Source organism: Protopterus annectens, chromosome 4.part0, assembly GCF_019279795.1.
Source record: "Protopterus annectens isolate FY-2018-M chromosome 4.part0, PAN1.0, whole genome shotgun sequence".
NCBI lineage: Eukaryota > Metazoa > Chordata > Ceratodontiformes > Protopteridae > Protopterus > Protopterus annectens.
The window spans coordinates 661,252,402-661,272,436 of NC_056733.1; the positions used below are offsets into that span (position 1 = coordinate 661,252,402).

The 20,035-nt window shown below is 39.9% G+C and overlaps 1 protein-coding gene across 1 annotated transcript in view; it reads left to right on the forward strand.

Moving 5' to 3' along the window:
* ATXN2 (ataxin 2) overlaps positions 1–20,035 on the forward strand; it is a 2,781,632-nt gene that overhangs the window by 1,725,913 nt on the left and 1,035,684 nt on the right. The window contains exon 20 of the mRNA XM_044068622.1: positions 18,844–19,163. Coding sequence (XP_043924557.1) covers positions 18,844–19,163 — 320 coding nt within the window. The remainder of the gene's footprint in view (positions 1–18,843; positions 19,164–20,035) is intronic.

Below are 20,035 nucleotides of genomic sequence, written 5' to 3' on the forward strand. Positions count from 1 at the left end.
GAAAAACCGAGGGCAATCCTGATTACCCCAGACTGGCCACACCAGCACTAGTACCCACTGCTGAGCAGCCTGTCACCCCTGCCACTATGGCACCTACCTCAGATTCCAACACTCCTGACCCAGAGGAATGGAGAATTCACACATCCCCAATTGCAGACCCCCAACCTGGCAGCCTGGCTTATTTCTTGGCCTCTCCTCAAGCTGCCAGCCTAAGCAAACAAGTTCTAGATATTATACGTGAGGCCAGATGCCACAGCACTAGAAAATTCTATGCTGACAAGTGGAAAAGGTTTTGCACCTGGATCTAGGCTAAGGAAGCCGGAACGGTACAGCCCTCCCTACCTCATCCTGGATTACCTGGCAGACCTACTACACAGGGGTCTATCCTTCTCTTCTATTAAAATTCATGCCTCTGTCATCTCTGCTCATTATAACACAGAGCCACCTCTCTTCTCACATCCTCTCATCAAACAATTCCTAAGAGGGGCTAACAACTTAAGGCCACCCAGAAGAGTTCCTACCCCAGCTTGGGACCTTAACTTTGTGTTGGAAAAGCTCACCCTGCCCCCCCCCCCTTTGAACCTGCAGCTTCAGCAGAGTTAACATTTCTCTCTTGGAAGACAGCCTTGCTTCTGGGCATCACTTCAGCTAGAAGAGTATTAGAGCTACAAGCACTTATGGCTGTAGAGCCTTTCATCATTTTCCATGCTGACAGGGTCTCCCTTAGGACTAACCCATCCTTCATGCCTAAAGTGGTGTCCATTGTGGCTCTTAACCAATCCATTCATTTGCCCACCTTTTTCCCTAACCCACAAAACAAGGGAAAAGGATTCTGTACTCTAGATGTGCACAGACAGCTCAGATTCTATCTGGACAGGACTAAATCCTTTAGAAAAACTGATCAGCTGCTAGTCAGTTTTGCTGCAGGAACAGAGGGCAAGGCCATTTCCAAACAAACAATTTCCAAATAGATAGCACACTGCATCAGTTTCTGCTACAGACAGCACAGGAAACCTCCCCCAAAGGAGGTCAGGACACATTCCACCAGAGCAACCTCCACCTTTGCAGCTTTTCTCAGAGGGTCCCCACCAGGGACATCTTGGAGGCTGCAAAACGGACATCTGTTCATACCTTCACCAAGCATTACCACCTGCCTATCTTCTCCAAATCCAGGGCAGGCTTTGCCACTGCAGTCTTGCAGGGCATCCTGGCCAGCCCCCAGTCTTCTTAACTCCTCCACCCTTTTCTTCAGCTTTGGGAATCAATCCAAATGTGATGACTGCAACAGTGAAACACGAAGAACATAGTACAGTTGTGTACACTTACCATAAATGTAGATATTTGAGTGTGTTCACTGTTGCAGTCCTGGTTTCCCTCCCTCCACCCCCCTTGTCTCTCTCTCTCTCTCTCTCCTAACTAGGAAATTTTGGCATTTACTTTCTATTGGTGATGTTCTTCCACCATAACCTAGCTTCCTATTGGGGCTCCTGCCAGGGCAAGAAGAACTGATGTAATGGCATCGGCTGTCTGATTTTATACCACTGACGACCTGACTTCAGTCTTGGAGCGACAGCAACTGAAGCAGGAATACTAAGCCTCTGTTTTTTGGGCCGACTGAGGGCTACCCCTGGCAGGATAACCCAAATGTGATGACTGCAACAGTGAATACACTTGAACATCTACATTTATGGTAAGTGTACACAACTGTACTTTTTAATGCCAAGTCTGTTTTCATTGTGAAACAGTATTGCTTTGTTTAGCAGATGTCTATTAGTGTTTGTGCATTGTGCTATAAAATGTAAAAAATAAAATCCAAATCATTGTAGAAGTAAAGCAGTATGCACCAGTGTTTATGGTAAATGGGGCAAAATAGCCAGGTAATGGGACATTGGAATGGCTGCAGGGGGACTCTGGTGCCATATTTTGATAGTCTGTTCTTCAGTTTGTGTTTGAAAGTTGGTATCCCACAGTCCCATTAGAGTGGGTGGAGTTACATAATTATGTATGCAAATTTTTGTTAATCAGCGTACAGATTTATACCTATTTTTCATGGGCCTTGTCCTGATCTTTGATGTTTCCAGGTTGAGAGGTATGATTAGGGCTGCTTTTGAGTCTGCTGCTTCAGCGTCCTTACAGCATTGTTCTTGGAAGACTTTTTGTTTTTTGGCCCTTACTTCTACCAGATGGGTGTCTGAGCTGCAAATTATGGCTGTTCCTCCCTTTTTAGCTTTCCATCAGGACAGGTTGTCCCTTTGTACCAATCCTTTTATGCCCAAGGTGTTTAATGAGCTGTCTCTTAATCAGTCTATTAATTTGCCAACATTTCCCTTCCCCACAATCTGCTAGTGAGAAGGTTTTGCACACCTTGGATTTGCCTAGACAAGTCTGATATTGTTGGATAACCTAAAGCTTTTCATAAGTCTCAGCAGCTTTTTGTCTCTCTGCATCCTAGGTCCTTGCTGTTTCCAACCAAATAATTTCTTACAGGATATCTTAAACACATTTCTTTTTGCTGTTCTTTTCATGGGAATAACCTCCTCCTGTTAAGTGTCATTCTACTAGGGCTGTGGCTTCCTGTGGTACTTTTTTCATGGGTTTGGTACTAATTCTATTCTTCAGGCAGCAACCTGGACTTCTGTGTACACCTTTACCAAGCAGTATTGGACGTGATTTCTAGGGCCAGAGCTGGTTTTGCCAGGGCATTCTTCATGGCATCCTAGAGGGCTGTGCTTGGCCCTTCATTCTCCCATTCCTCCTCCTGAGCTGTTGTACTCTCCGTATTGTAAAGAATCCTGCAACGGGGATATGGAAGGACATAGTACAGTTGTGTAAAATCTTCCCACAGTAGTAGATGTCCTTGTCTTCACTGTTGCATTATTCACTCCCTCCCTCCTTCCCCTGGTCCTTTTTCCTTCTAGATGTGCCTGTTACCTGATATTATCTTTAGGCTATCATTCCTACTGGGGCTTTACAGTTCTGAGGATGGTACATTGGGATATCACCTTTATATACCCTACAATGTGTGTGGAGAGCATACATGTGAAATAAAGACTTTGGTATACTGGCTGGACCTCAGGCTGCCATAGGCAGGAGATCCCTATTGTAAAGAATACTGCAACAATGAAGAAAGACATCTACTGTTGTTGTAAGATTTTACATAACTGTACTCTCTCTAACCAGTCTCTGACATCTGCGAGGGAGTACCTTGGGATTGGGGGTTTCATGGCCTCTACAATTGTCATGAGCCCTTTGGCTTGACTTTACATGAGGAAAAATCAGTGCTTCCTCAAATCAGTTTGGATCCAACACCGGCACTCCCCATCATTTCAGGTTCTAGAATTGGAATTTGTAGAAAGAGAGTTACTCTTGTGGGTGGACCACATATCTCGCAACCGCGGTCTCCCTTGGGAAGCAGTTTCCAAGGGGGTGAAAGTTCAGGGTCTGTTAACAAGCAGGATAGACTGATGTCAAAAAAAGTGATGGCTTTAATAAATTCTCTCAAATCTCTAAAGCATTTTGGGGCTCCAGATTACAGACAACATGACAGTGATATGGTATATGGTGGGGGGGCAGTGGCAATGTGTCTCCCCTTGGGATCTTAATTGTGTAGTAGAAAAACTGCATTTTTGTCCTTTTGAGCCTGCTTATGAAGTCAGTTTGCAGTTCTAATTTTTGAAAAACTGCTATTCATTGCTCTGAATTCTACAAGAAAATTATCTTGAGTTACAAGCTCTAATGGTGATGCAACATTATCTTATCTTTGACAGGGATAAGGTAACTTTGAGAGCAACCCCTTCATTTATATCTAAAGTGATTTCAGACTTAACTTTGAACCAGGCTATACATATCCCTGTTTTCTATCCTGGACCAAAAAATTGAGGAAACAGAATTATTCACTCGCTGAATGCCCACAAGCAGCTCAGATACTACATTTTGAGGATAAAAACCTTCAGGAGTTCTGATCATTTGTTTATTTCTTGTGAAGACAGACTTTTTCTAAATGATTTTCCCATACTAGTGCTTTTTTATTGCTGTCATCATAACAAGGCACTTCCAGGCAGGGTCAAGGCCCACACTACTAGGGCTTTGACTACACCTGTGACTTTTTGAAAATAAGTGGACTGTGCAGCACTGTGGTTATATTTGCACACTTTCACCAAGCACTACAAGTAAAGCTCATTCTCTAGGTCGTCAGGTTTTGCTAGGACTATTTTCCAGGGGATTCTGGACTGTGATCCTCGAGCCTCCGTCCCCCTTCTCTTCTTTTTAAGCTCTGTTATTCTACCTATATAGATTAGCCTACTGGAATGTGATCTAATGATGAACCTAGTGCAGTTGTGTAAGTTAGCTTACCATAACAGTAGACATTCAAATAGATCCCTGCTGTAATAGGAACACTCTCCCTCCATCCCCCTTATTTTTTTTATATTTTATGCCAGCATGTTGATATTTTATCTTCTTTTTCCTTAGTACTTAACATACAGGGCTGTAGGCTTTACTTTTCTAACAATTAACTTTATACCAATCTGTTCAAGTTGTTCAATAGTTAGGGTACATGGATTGTGCCGTTAAGCTTTGGAGGCTGGCTGGTTGTCCTGTCCTGAGCAGGATATAACCCATATAGCTTAGGTTACTGCAACAGTGATCTATTCAGGCTTGTACTGTTATGGTAATTTAGTTATACAACTATACTTTTTCTGGCAGACATTTACTGATGCCTCATGGGTTGTCCCCAAGCACCCAGGTAGCTTAAAAGTTGTTAAAAATTTGAGGCAAGCCTTGATGCAACCTATTTGCTTCCCCCAACAGTGCCTGCTACAGCAGCTACTATCTCATCCCTCTACTTGGTGTGAGCTTCAAGGATGCTCTGGTCCAGAACTGTCCCAGTGGATGCACCTGTGCTTTTCCATGATTTCTGCCATTGATGATAATGAAGATATTCATCCACCTAGCAAAGCTGCATTGGACCAAACTCGTTCTCCTAACCCTTTATTGACCTTCACAGAATAACTTGCTGCTCATTTTGCAGCACCTGCTAAAAAAGCTTCCGAGATTGCATCCATACCAGTTGCTGCTACCCCATCCACTACTCCCACTTCTCATTGCATTTATTGTGGGGCAGCACTGGTGCAGTGGTTAGCATTGTTACCTCACAGCAAGAGGTTCTCCGGTTCAATTCTCAGTCGGGGTGCCTTCTGTGCAGAGTCTACATGTAAAAGCCACAAATGTTCAGTAGCTTACAAACACCGGTCTAATCAGAACAATATGATGCAAATCTCCAAAAAATGGTGTGTAATGGATAGGACCATTAAAAAACCTCTTTAATAAAAAATATTTAAAATAAGATAAGCGCTTTCATTTTGTTTCACCACAAAACTTCATCAGATAAATCCAAGGAAGTAGGGCCAAGAATGTATGTAAGACATCACTCCTCAGCAGCCAGTCAAAGTGTCAGAAATGAGCCAGTGCCCCCTTAAAGAGAAACTTGCATTATCTTCTTAAAGCATTTTAGCATACTGGAAATGGAGATACATTCATTAATACTGGGCCAAACATCAGCTTGAAACACCATCTGCCAAAATACTTCCCTTTTTTTCTAGAAATAAGTACCACGGGCCTCTTCTAGCCCCTTGGTGGATCTGCTCGACAACTCAAAATACAAGTAATGGTCGTGAAAGTCTGTTACAAGTTTAGCCAGGGCGTTAGTAAGTTTGCCTTTTTGTATATCATAAAGATGTTTATACATCCTTTCTTTTAAGGCATGTTCAGTCTTTTCAATTTAAAATGATGGACATACCTGACAGAGGGCAGCATAAACCACACATTTGCTGTTACAATCAAATTTTCCTCTAACCCAAACATGTTGTCTTTTTATCCAAAAAGAGTCACCCACTTGAACCCACTTACATTCTACTAACGTTACTGGTTGTATTGATATTAAACATTGTACCTTCTAACTTCATTTTTATGTCCTTCCCTCTTCTGAAAATCACTGAAAGCCGTGCTGGAAGTAGTTGTAAAAGTTTCCTTTTTTTTTTTTTTAAAATAAATCCCAATTCTTCTTAAGTATCCATCTTGTAGTCTGATGATCTTTGTTAACATCAGTAGTGAAGGCACTTCCCAGATCACCGGTTCCATTGTTAACCTCTGCCAGTTTTAATTGTAACAGCACCATTGTTATTGAGTATCGGGATGTAGTGATTCCTTTTCCTTTTCATCACCACTTCCTTCTTGATGTCAATTGCACACTCTTTTGGGTAACCTCTTGCCAGAAACATGTTTTCCAAGACAGCATGCACTTCCCAGAAGTGTTGTTCCAGGGTGATCATTCTTGCAGCCCTCACAATTTGTCCCTTTACTACTGATTTCTTTTGGGCAAGGGGATGAGCACTCGAAAAATGGAGGAAGGAGTTGGAGCAAGTTGGCTTTTGATAAATCCTCGAAATATAACGACCATTATTCGAATCCTTGGACAAAAAAATCCAGATAAGAAATATTAAACTTATCCTTATTTATTGTAAATTTAAAAAACTCCATGCTTGAGTTGATGTAGTTCATAAATTCAGTCAGCTTCTCCTCAGTATCCTGCCAGATGATAAATCATCCAGTTATCTGGTGTAAAGTCTCATAGACATATAAAAGGGGCCATTGAAGACAAAGGCTTGCTCCTATTTAGCCATTACACTATTGACATAAACAGAGCCACAATTTGCTCCCTTGGCCACATCTTAGTTTTGATGATACAGTTGCCCTTTGTGGAAAATATATTTGTTGGCAAGGACAATTTCCAGCAAATCTTCCAGAAGACTAGTCTGATCGTTGTTCAAGCCTTTGTTTTCAAGAAACTCACGGAACCAGTTTAATACCACCTTATGTGGTATCGCCATGTATAAATCAACCACGTAATTTGTACAGAAATGTTCCTTAACTGAATGAATGGATTTCAAAAGAAACAGGCCTTTTTTCTAATGTCAGGAAAGCACCTGACAACTTGTGCAGCAAACTGGAAGAATTAGATTACAAGCTTTTCCAAGTTGAGAAAATTATATATAGAAAATGCCTACTTTTAGGAAGCTTTACTTACAAATGAGATCCCAAAAGGGTTTCGCATTTGGAGGTACCCTACTGGGTTAATCAAAGACACCGTTAGAGCTCGATTTGTTATCCATATTTGATCGCCATGGGCGAGAATACATGGAACTACTAGTAAAATATAACAGCAGGACTATGAGTAACTGACAGCTGAAACCAGCTTATTGGAAGAAAGTATTTTAAAAGATAATGACAACACCTGCTATCAATATGAACATTTCTGGATATTTTCTAGCAAAGACAATTGAATAGAACAAGTTAAAAAGCAAAAAGTAAAAAAGATTGAAAGAGACCGTAAAGGATATAAGAACAGAACAGCTTGCCCTGATTCAACTACATCTCAAATCTGAGGCTGTAAAAATTTTGGAAGAAAGGATTCCTCCCCTCATAATAGTTTTGATGGCAAAGCCAGTGGCAATGATGAAGAGGAGACTAACATCACCGACAATTCCAGTGAACCAGGGGTATCATTCTAACTCCACAGTTTCCACCACTCGTGATCAGAAGGTTTGAAACAACAACAATAGAGGCAAGGGTACAACCAATACAGGAACAGGAAAAAATCTCCACCCACCCCTCAGAACCAATGGGGAAGGAATTTCAGGAACCAACCACATCAGGGATCCAGTACTCACTAGGATTGCTCGTGAACATACCAACGAGCATAGAGGAAGTTCCGTCTGCATTAACATCTACCATGGATGTTCCTGAAGCTCTCACTGAGAACACAAAATGCCATGTATGTACCAACAAATAGGGTGACTTCAAAATTTATAACTTTACAACACATTGTATTGGAACAGCACTCATAGAAGTCCCTGGTAATGGCATGACTTTTGTGCCTTCCAGGAGAGTCAACATTCCTGAGACCTTGCTGGATTTGAAGTGTTTTGTTTGTAAACTAAATTTTAAAATGTTATTTAAAGATGCTGTACAACCTACCCAATTTCTTCGAGTTTCAAGTACTTTTAACTCTCCATTAAACGCACTGCTGCATGTGTTCCAAACAAATCTGTGAACTGGGCATAAGACATATGGGACACAGTGTCAAATTACACCTAATCTGTCTAGAGAAGAGGAAGAGGCTGTACATAATTTCAGGAAACACTAGCATAATATTTATGGAGTCTGATAAAGGCAGGGGCCTTGTCATTATGGAACAGAAAAAAATACTCCAGGAGATTTAAAAAAATATTAAACAGCGTTTGCAATGAAGTATCCAGAAATGAATTAAATTAAGCTTACAGGAGGATCACTTCTCTTTTAAATTATATACTTATAGAAGGAATAATCAACATAGAAGAATTTAACTAACTTAATATATCTGTTGTGACTCCTCCAATTTTTGGGATCCACACAGTCCACAAGGACCTTAATAACCCTCCTATGCATCCTATTGTGAACATTTGGGGATCTATCCCTCAGGCATGGGCTAAGTTTGTGAATTATAAATTAAAAGACATGCTTAAAATTGAGCCACATGTTTGCAAAGACCCTTGGAAGTTCTTAAAAAAACAGTAACACCATCTATGTGGAGACTGACTTATTTGTCACTATTGACGTGGTTGATTTTTACATGGTGATAACACACAAGATGGGATTAAACTGGTTCTATGAGTTTCTTGAAAAGAAAGGCTTGAACAATGATTTAGAAGATTTGTTAGAAATTGTCCTTACCAGTAACTGTATTTTCCACGAAGGACAATTGTATCATTTAAACTAAAGTGTGGCCATTGGAGCAAATTGTGGCTCTGTTTATTTCATTGTTGAAATGGCTTTGTCTTCAATAGCCCCTTTTATACATCTGTGAGATTTTACACCAGATATCTGGATGATATGTTTATCATCTGGCGGGATACTGAGGAGAATTTATGAACTACTACAACTCAAGCACAGAGTTTTTGAATTTTACAATAAATAAGGATGCGTTTAATATTTCCTATCTGGATAGGTTTTTTTTGTTCAAGGACTCAAATAATGGTCATTGTATTTCGAGGATTTATCAAAAGACAGCTTACTCCCAACTCCTTCCTCCATTTTTCGAGTACTCATCCCCTTACCTAAAAGAAATCAATAGTAAAGGGACAGTTTGTGAGGGCCGCAAGAATGGTCATGCTGGATCAGCACTTCTGGGAAGTGTGTGCTATCTTGGAAAACATGTTTCTGGCAAGAGGTTACCCAAAAGAGTTTGTAACTGACAATCAAGAAGGAAGTGGTGGTGATAAGAAAAAGGAATTACTACATCCCGATATGCAGAAATAGTAGTGGTGCTGTTAAAATTGAAACTGGCAAAGAAGTTCACTATGGAACCGATGATCTGGAGAATGCCTTCATTACCAACTTTAACCAAGACCATCAGACTATAAGATGGATACTTAAGAAGAATTGGAATTTATTTAAGGAAAACAGGGAAGTTTTACAACTACTTCCAGAGCACCCTTCAGTGGTTTTCAGAAGAGGGAAGAACAAAAAGATGTTAGAAGGTACAATGCTTAATATCAATGCAACCAGTAAGATTTGTAGAATGACCAAATTCATTCTGTAACTGAATCCAAGTGAGTGACTTTTTTTGGATTAAAAAAAAAAATGTTCAGTTTAGAAGAAAATTTGTAACAGCAAAGGTCTGGTCTATGCTGCTCTTTGTCAGGTATGTCCATCATTTTATATTGGAAAGACTGAACATGCCTTAAAAGAAAGGATGTATGAACATCTTTATGATATATGAAAAGGCAAAATTAAGAATGCCCTGGCTAAACATGTAACAGAATTCCATGACCATTACTTTAATTGTGTAGTTGTCAAGCAGATATGCCAAGGAGGTAGAGGAGGCCCGTGACACTTATTTCTAGAAAGAAAGGAAGTATTTTGCCAGCTAGTGTTTCAAGCTGATGTTTGGCCAGGTATCAATGAATGTATCTCCATTTCCAGTCTGTAAAAATTAAACGCTTTAAGAAGATAATGCAAGTTTCCCTTTAAGGGGGGGGGGGTGCTGGCTCATTTCTGACATTTTGATTGGCTGCTGAGGAGTGATGTCTTACATAAATTCTTGGCCTTACTTTCTTGGATTTAACTGATGAAGTTTTGTGGTGAAACAAAACTAAAGTGCTTGTCTTATTTTAAATATTTTTTATTAAAGAGGTTTTTAATGGTCCTATCCATTGCACAGGATTTTCGGGAGATTTGCATCTTGTTGTTCTGAATAGACCAGGGTTTGTAAACTGTTGACCTTTTGTGGGTTTAACTTCAGTTTGTAGTTTTGTTGCTTTGTCAGCTTGTGAATGGAGTCTGTATGTTCTCACTGCATTCATATGGGTTTTTCTCCGGGTGCTCTGGTTTCCTCCCACATTTCAAAGACATGTCCGAAGTGTTTCTCCGTGGACCTCCACTAAAAATGGGCTGTGTCCCAGTCGGGCTTTTCTGGTAAACAGTTGTTAAATAAAAAGTAAAAAAAACATTTTCTCAGGTTGTCATTGTAGTTTCTAAAGTTTCAATTGTAGCCACTAACCACCTCTTTCTTCTCACAGGTAGTTTATAAAATTCCCAATTCACAAAAACTGAACAATGTTTATAATAAAGATAAATTACTCTGTTTCTGTGCCTGGGCTGAAAGCAAGGGACTGGACCCTCCTCTCCAGTTTCATCCATGCTAAACTGTCTCAGTTTTTTGATTCCATACTAAGTTATTCTTTCATCAGAGTTCAGCTTGAAGCTATTGCAAGTTATCGTTGGGGGCTTCAGTTCCTCTTTTCTTGCTGCATTAAAGGTTTTGAAAAATTTTCTGCAAGGGTGCAGTTCTTTTTTGCACCTCCTATACAAGATCTGGTATTGCTATGGGACCTTTACTTTGTGCTGCAGACATTGACTTTACCTATTTTAAGCCTGCAGCTTATGTTGGTTTGAAATACCTTTCCCCAAAGGCTATTCTTTGTTACTGTCATTTCTGTTAGGAAAATTCCCAAGATGCAGTCATTCCCTTTCCTCCTTATTTAATATTTTGTATAAATAGAGCTATTGTTTGCAGTGACCTGTTTTATACCAAAGTATGCTACTGAGTCTAACCTCAATCACTATATCATCTATTTGTGTTTTATCCACAATATTTCTGCCTAGTTACCTCTTTTTTGGTACTCCTGAAAAGAATAGGAATGATCTGGTACAGTCCACGCTAGTATAGCTGGGCTGCCTTTCACAAGCATGGTTTGCAATTGTGGCTGGCATGCCCTTAGAAAAGTGTACCTGATGAAATTGTGTAAACCCCCCCCCCCCCCCACCCACACACAGATATCAATGTAGTATACCTATGTAATAAGAGAAACCATTAGTTTACCCAAATGTTTTGTTTACAGTCAGACAGTAATCTAACCAGGTAAGACAAAGAATCAGTTATATCAACCCTGACCCTCAGCAACTAGAATTTACTAAGAACGGTGCTCCTAGGTAAAGCAGTCACCCACCTCAACTACAGTTTCCTTAAATTCTAAATGAATTTGCCCTAATCAGAACACAAAGGGTAAAATCTAAAATGTCACCATGGCTAACAAATTAAACCAAACATGTAATGCTGCAAAGGGACAAAGCGGAAGAATGGTATAAAACAAAACAGAGTCCACCTTCTAGAATTTTAGGCATCTTGAAAACCTCCCTATGTTCCATGTTAAAAAAACAGGCAATAAGTCTTAATCCTAAACTATTATGGTTATCCCTTAAACTAATACACCCAGCTAAACTACCACAACCTGTCCTACTACTACCACTACTACTGCCAACCAAATGATTCCATAGCTACTCAATTCAATGACCATTTTATTCAGACAGTACTTTCCCTTATTGATAATCAGATTTCCCCCCTCAGTTCCCACTGATTTTAGCAAACCTCAGTCAGTCCATTTCCTTTCACCCTTTACCAACTTCGGCTATGAGGCTTCTAACCAAATTAAAACCAACAACCATAGCTGTTGACAGACTTCCATAGGGGTCCCAGTATTTTAGATAGTTACTTCTTTACATATTTGGATAAAGCAGTTATTCTTCTGCCATACTACTGTTTAAAATCCTTAACCAGTCTTGTATGTTTAAGCAATTGTTGACATATTTTGAGAATGTGAGGAACTTTACTACCAGTTTTTCCCTCTTCAGAAATCAATTCCTCCCTGAATTATTTAATGGTTTCTATGGTAATCAAACACTTTTTAAAGTAGTCTTATGATTGTGCAGATTCTTCTCTAAAGCAGCAGATTTCTTTTCTATTGACAGAAGGTTGAATGGGTGTATCCATAGATTTTGTGAGGTTGTTAAAGCTGAAAGAGGGGGCCTTCCAGAAAAAAGTACAATCTAATAGTTCGGAATGACTGTTGCAGCATTCCATCTCTTCTCTCCCACCCACCCTAGCTATCCCTTAAACTGACTCAGAACCTGATGCTTCATTTTATAGGTTCATAGGTGTTTACTAGGCTAACGACTACAAGGGCCTTTTTAAGCCTAGCCATGCATCCCACATGTCTGACGTGTTCTGATACCCTTGATAAGTGTAAGCATGGGCCTGGGAGATGAGCCATTTTGGTTACTTGTCTGCATCAGAGACGTAGGTTCCAAACCAGGAATGAATTTCCAGTTTGCAATCCAGTTGTCCAAGTTGCACTTGAATTGGATTAGGGAAGAACTCTGCTTCACATGGATGGGGAGCCTGTTCCATAGACGGGGTAGTCTCTAGGATACATACCTCTCTCTCCAGCAGGTCCTATTTATATCACAGGCAAGGTTTAAGTCTTTAGAATGGGTAATTCTGGTACTGTTTGTTTTGTGGATATTCAGGAGCCCCATCACAGTGGGGTCTGACAATGCCCTGTATGCCAGGCATAGAGCTCCCCTCAAAAACCTGTAGGAGACAGAATACAGGCATAGGGCCTTGAGGCGGCCTGCATAGGACATATTACTTATGCCCTGTATTCTTTTAGTGAGGAACCTCTGTGGATGTTTCAGTTGTTGGATATGCCTGGTTAGGTACATACCAAAGGGGGCATTATACTCAATGATAGATCTGATGAATGCCGAATACAGTGGAACAATGACGTCCTTGGACTTAGATGCCATACCTTTGTTTATAAGTTGTGCAACCTAGAATTATTTCTTCACCACTGTAGACACATGATGATCAAAGGCTAGATTACTATATATGTGTCTCTCTAAGTCCCTGATTACTGGGTCATTTTTAAGCGGTGTGTTGACAATATGATAGTTACCAGGGATGGATGACTTCCCAAAGGATACTATTATGCATTTCGTGGCATTTAGTTTTAGTCCATGACTCTGACACCAGTTGTTTGTCTGTGTCAGCCCCTCCTGGAGAACATTTGTGTCTGTGTGAGATTCAGTGATGGCTCCTAATTTGCAATCTTCTGCAAATTTAGTCAGCCAGAGACCACTGACATTGGCCTTGACTTCTGAGAAGTTAATGTCAAAAAGGAGCTGTCCAAGGACTAATTCCTGTGGGACTCCACTTGTGACTGGCCTCTTTGTAGAAGTGGACTCTCCAATTCTAACTTCCTGGGTCCTGTCTGTGAGCCAGTTGGCTATCCACCGGGTGACATACGGGTTTGTACCTAACCTGTTGAGGTTTCCTCTTTGGCAACAGATTTTCAGGCAAATGGGTTGGAGAGTTATTTGGAAGAGAGACAAATGGAAGTGGAAGTTCTCCCTTCTTTCCAGGGGATTCCTCCAATTCAGACATCCCTGCTTCCCACAGTCATCCAGCAGATGCTTTCTGTGGGAGTAATAAAAAATTTCCTTCAAATCAGAGGGGGAAACGTTTTTTTTTTTTCAATAATTTTCTTGATGCCAAAGAGAGGACCATATTGGCAACAAGATGTCAACCTATCCTTTTTTAACCTGTTTGTGAAAGTTACAAATTTCAAAATGCTGTCCCTGCAAACACTGTTACCTCCACTTCCTCCTGCCATTTATTGGTAATACTAGATTTAAAATATGCTTACCACATTCCTGTTGCCACAGATTTCAGTCATTTTCTAAGAATGTCTGTCTGGATTACACTATCAGTTCTCTAAATTACCCTTTGGTTTACTTAATGCTCCAACGGTGTTCATAAATTGTCTAGCTCCTGTGATAGCCCATCGCAGATTGCAGGGTATTCACATTTTTCCTTATTTAGGTGATTTACTTATGTTTGCAAGGCCTTTCTCAAAATATCAGCGGTCTCTTACTTGGGTTAGAAGTTTCCTCTTCAACCTAGGATTCCAGATCAACATTCAGAAATCTTATTTGTTTTTCTTCATAGGATAGTGTTCCTGGACTTGCCTTATTGATACCTCCTTTCAAATGTTTATCGTCCCCAGGAAAAGTAGACTTGTATGTAAATTTGTTCCTGATAGTTTCCAGTTAGTCATCAACTTCAGCACTGGCATATCTCCGCTTTCTAGGGTTTACTGCATTTATGATTCTAATAGGTCCTTTGGGCAGATTACTTGCCAGGAAAATTCTGTTGTTTCTGAAGTCAGTAAGGCCCCATCATCTTCACCCGGACTTGATTCCTGTGTTGAACTTTGAAAGACTATATGTCCTTGAATTCAAGTCTCCCTTTCTGTCTGACGACAACTGCACAATCCTCACAACAGATGCTTTAGATTTTACTTGGGAAACTATGTCTGTGGGGGTGGTCTGGTAATGGTGCATGATCTATGGGCTAACGCGACAGACCAAAGCACATAAATGTAAAGGCATATTGGCAGTTATTCATGCTTTCAGTTCATGTTATCTGTGGCCACCAGGCCCTCTTTAAGTGATCACAATTAACACCACAATCATGTGGTACATCGACAAGGAGATATCAAGTACTAACCTCTGTGCAGACTGGCTGTGGTTGCTTTGGAAGTAGCAACTCAGCATAGTTTAACCCTCTGAGCATCCCACATTCTAACAGAACAAAATATTGGGCCAGGCAAGCTGAGCATGACCTGGACAGACCCTCACGAATGGAAATTGAATGAGGGGTTCTTATTGATCCACTTGTGGGGAGCTCCTCAAGTAGATTTGTTTGTCTGCTTTCAAAACAACTAAAGAAACTCTGTTTCTAGATCACTTGCAAACAATCCTGTAGAACAGATGCTTTTTTGCTGTCTTGGATGAGAATAATGTATGCCTTTCCACTGATATCCAGGGTCATTTTGAATATCCTGAAGAATCTCAAAGAATCATTGAGGTAACTCCGTTCTTGCCCAGGCAACAGTGGTTCTGCCTGTGTAAGCCACATGCCTTACACAGACCAACTAAAGTCCCTGTCATACTCAGTATCGTGTATACTAAGGGGAGACTTGTGCCTGGCTAACAGAGCAATCTTCGACCCAAACCTAGTGAACTTGCTGCATATCCATAAATCAAATGCGACTAGAGCTACCCATTCCAGCGATCTAAATATGGCCTGCGACTAAAACAGGACGTGCTGGTGGGACAGATTTTTCTCTCAGTGACTGCTGCATCTTTAGAATAGGCTGCCAGTTCATGTGAAGCAGAGCACCTCTGTGACACTGTTCAGAAGGAACTTGGATGAGTGGATGGGGCACCATAAATTATTACCAGGGATAGTGTCCACAACGCTCCTGGACATGGGTGGTCATTACTAAATACACTCCTGGGTATTGACTAGAGTATCTGTGATGTTACATTGGGATGAAATGGCTATGCTTAAAATGACCTTTGGGTCAATAGCCAAGTAACCTCATATGATCCCATTCTTATGGGTTTTGCAAGGGCACTTGCAAATTTCTTCACAGAATGGATCTACTCTCAAAAGACAGGGGTCATTAGATATACCCAACCTTGAAACTAAAACTGACTGCCTGAATGATTCAATTTTGATACGTTTTAGGCCCCTTGTTTCCAAGGATGTATAACAGATGTTAAAGGAGGCAAATACATCTTCTGTTAGGAGATCAAATATTGGTGAAGGGAAAATATTTTCTAGTTAGTACTGCACTAAGGATCAGGTCCCTTTCAGGGTTTCTGTACCACTGGTTTTGTAATATTTGTAAGAGTTACTATCCTCTTGCTTTTCTTACTGCTTTATCAATCTTAATCATTCTGCCTTTTAATATGTCTTCTTATGGATCCTCCCCTTTCAATACAGTCTCGAAAGTTTTGCATTTATGACTATGTAGAATACAGGTGGCACCTGCTTGGGATTTTAATTTTGTTGTGGGAAAATTAACTGCGGCTCATTTTTAACCTTCTCATCTGGCTGATTACAAGTTCTTAAATTTCAAGTCAGTGTTACTTATTGTTCTGACCTCTACAAGAAGATTGTCTGTTATGGTGAGTCAGCCCTATTTGGCATTCCATGCAGACAAGATTTCCTTGAGAACAAATACTTAATTTATTACTAAAGTGGTTTCATAGTTTTACTTTGAGTCAATCCATCCATCTCTCTGTCTTCTTTCCAGAAGCTAAACATGAGGGAGAAATTACTCTTCGTACTCTCAGACCTGCACAGGCAGCTCTGGTATTATCCTGATAGAATTAAACCTTTCAGAAATGCTGAACAGCTGTTTAGTTCCTATGAAGGTATGAAAAAGGGGCAACTTGTGTCAAAACAATTTCCAGTTATCTCTTGCTATTTCTGTTTGTTATTCCTACTAATAAAGTACTTATAGGCAGGGTCAATGTTCATTCTACCAGAGCCATGGCTGCTTCTGTGTTTTTTTTTGGAAAGGGGACTCTAGAAGAATTATAGGGGCAACCATTTGGCTCTCTGTTGATATTTCTACAAAAGATTATAAAGTAGGTTACTTTTAGGTCTTGAGCAGGCTTTTCTAAGACCGTTCTTCAGGGGCTGTTGGACCCTCTGTCTTTCTCTTCTCTATCTCTGTAAGCTATAGTAATCTACCCATATAGCTTAGGCTGTTGTAGTAGTGATTTAATGAATGAACAAAGTGCAGTTTTGTAAGTAAACTTACCGTAACAGTAGATATTTAGATAAATAGCTACTGTTGTAGCTTCTTCCTCCCCCTCATTTTCTATGTTGTGTTGCCAGAGTGAAGACCTTTATACCAGCATTACCTTTTTTATCAGGAACATAGCCTTGCTTTTTTTTTTCTTCCTTGGACAAGAAAGTTGTAATGATTTTGGCACACTGACTGCTGGTTTTTTCTTGTAGGATTTCATGCACCAGCAGTCTGGTTGCATGTGTGGAAGGTAGCTCAAGGCTTTGGAAAGCTGGCAGGATGTATACCTATATAACTAAGGCTATTGCAACAGTGATTTATTTGAACACCTACTGTTATGGTAAGTTTACTTACTCAGCTGTACTTTATGATGTGTGTTGGCTCATGTGTGAAACATAAATAGTAAGTGACAGCAGAAAGTGAAACTAAGCCATGTAATGTGTTAACTATATTGTTATCCATTTAGGATTTAGTTTGGTAATTTTAGTGTAATACAGTTCAATTAAATGTTTGCCCATTCCATCAAAAGGTTTTTAGTCCAAGTGCAGAAATTTAAATTGGTAACCAAGCAGTGTTTTTACATTGGGGAAGGCAAAGCCTCTTACAGCTCACCTTATGCAGTGCTACCTCCCCTGTACCCTCCTAACTGATGTAAGAAACACTTTGAGGTAAATAAACCTCAGGGTAAGTTATGTCGTCTCTCTTGCCAGTTTATTATTCAACACTTGAATGTATGAACTTTTAGTGAAACATTTTGTGAATAAGTAAATTTTCAGTCACTTCAAGAACTTTGATTTTATGGTTATTAAAAGTTACTTAGCAATATCAAGAGTGGATAAATGCATTTGTTTAGACATGTGTAGTAAGCTGAGCACAGCTTCTTGTTTTATTGTATCCTTTTTTTCTTTCCTGCCTACCAGCCATGAACTCAAGTTCTCCGTGTAGGATGAGATCCAGGAATGTGAGGCCATCATCCTCATCTAAGCTGCCATTATGGTTTTGTAATTGAGCCCTAATTCTCAGTCCCCTACCACAGCTAATTGACTTGGTCCATAGTACCAGCCTTCAGAGCACGCTAACCACCATGATTGCCTAATTTCCGCATGCATTGGTTGGTGTGCAGATCCCTATCATGGCCCAGTCATTGCTGGAACATCCTCACACTACAGTCCATTCCTAGATGTCAGTACAGCAGTGAGTTTAGTTGCGAGCCAAGATCAGCTATTCACTCCTATCCTCTATTGCTGCCTTCTCCAGCTCCACAGTCACTAGTCATTCCCAAATCATCTGTGTTGCAAAGAGGGGTTTTATCCTTCTGTGCCTCAAACCAGCACAACCTCCTTTATTTTTGGTAAGATACAAAACGATTAAAAAGTAAAGTAGGCAATTATGTTGTTTTCTGTGTTGCAGCTTTTATGCTACTTTCCCTCTCCCAAAGTAGTTGCTGTTGCGCTGATGTGTGTGTCAGTAAGTAAGGTGATTGTTTCCATTAAAGTTTTGCAACTTAAAGATAATCCTTTAGTAATCTTTTATTTTAAACTTTGACACTGCCTACTGTTATGTTGTGATTGCTTGATAATTCACACAAACAATGATTGACAGGGTACGAATGTACTTCTGAGTCTGTGTGATTGTATTCCATGTTTTATTCTCATGTGTATGTATAGGTATGATGTATGACCAGCTGAAGGATGTCGACAGGACACTTGCACACTGTCTATATTTTACTGCAGGGTTGCTAAGCTTTAGCAAAATTTTTATGTGTTTCCACATTTATAACAAAGTGTTTGTTTAATTTTAGTTACAGGCTAGTTCAACACCTGACCCAGTAGTTGATCAGCTGATTTGCAAGTCCCGAGAAGTGGCTGACAAATCTAAGGATGCTGTCAAAGAAAAGACATTTGAATCAAGTAGCAAGGAATCAGTCAGTGAAAGTAGCTCTACTACTAACATCAGTAGTAGTAATAGCAGCAAACCAAGCAGCCCTAGTATATCCCCAACTACAGTTAGCAATTCAGATCTGAAGAGGGTGCCAGATGTAACATCACAGGGAGTGCAAACATCTGGACCTTGCAGCAAAATGGAAAAAGAAGAGAAAGAAGACAAAGAGAATACTCCTGAGTGAGTAGTATATTTTTTGTATTTACAGAATGTGAAAAACAGTATAATTTGGTTCTTTCAGAATACCAGCATAGGTAGTCCCTTTGCAGAAAAAAATCTGGACAAAGATGCTAGAAAGAGCTTTAGGCATATATACAGTAAACAGAATGATGTTTTTGAATATTTGTGGATTAAGAGGAAGTGTTGAATACCAGCTGTGTAGTATATGTATATAAGCCAGAATGGTACATTTTGAACAGACAGGAAAGTTCACATATTTTTCATGACTGGTAATTTTTTTCATGTTTTCTGTTTAGCAGGTTGCAACTGAATCTTTTGTTAACAGTTTCTTGATTGTGTGGAATTGTCTTTACTGTAACAAAAGTTCTAAGGAGTCTGCATGCATTACAGATCATCATCTGTTGGCTTGCTCCCTCCTTTTCTTTAGTAGTTTTTGTAACGGTCCTTTAGGCAACAGTAACAAACCATCAAGAAATTTATACCAAATAGAAGGTTGGATTTAACCGTGGTTGAGGTTTGTTGAATTAAGATGCTTCAGTTTTCTGAGTTTAGACAATGGATTATATGGAACATGCTTATATTTCTGCAGAGGTAGACATGGTCATTTCAGACATTTAGCTGACATTTTATGCTTGTCACCTTCTTCTAAGGAGTGTTCATTAGGTGTGTGAAGGGGGAGCTAGCAAATGCAATAAAATCATTATACTGACCTACACTAGAAGGTAAGCACCCCTTTTAATGTTAAAATGTTAACATCCTGTTAGGGGAGCTAACCTAACTGTAATAGTTAAATCATAACACTTGGCTATGTCTGTCATCTCCTTACCCAAAACTCTAAAGGGTAGTGACTTCCTTCCGTTTTGGTATCTAGA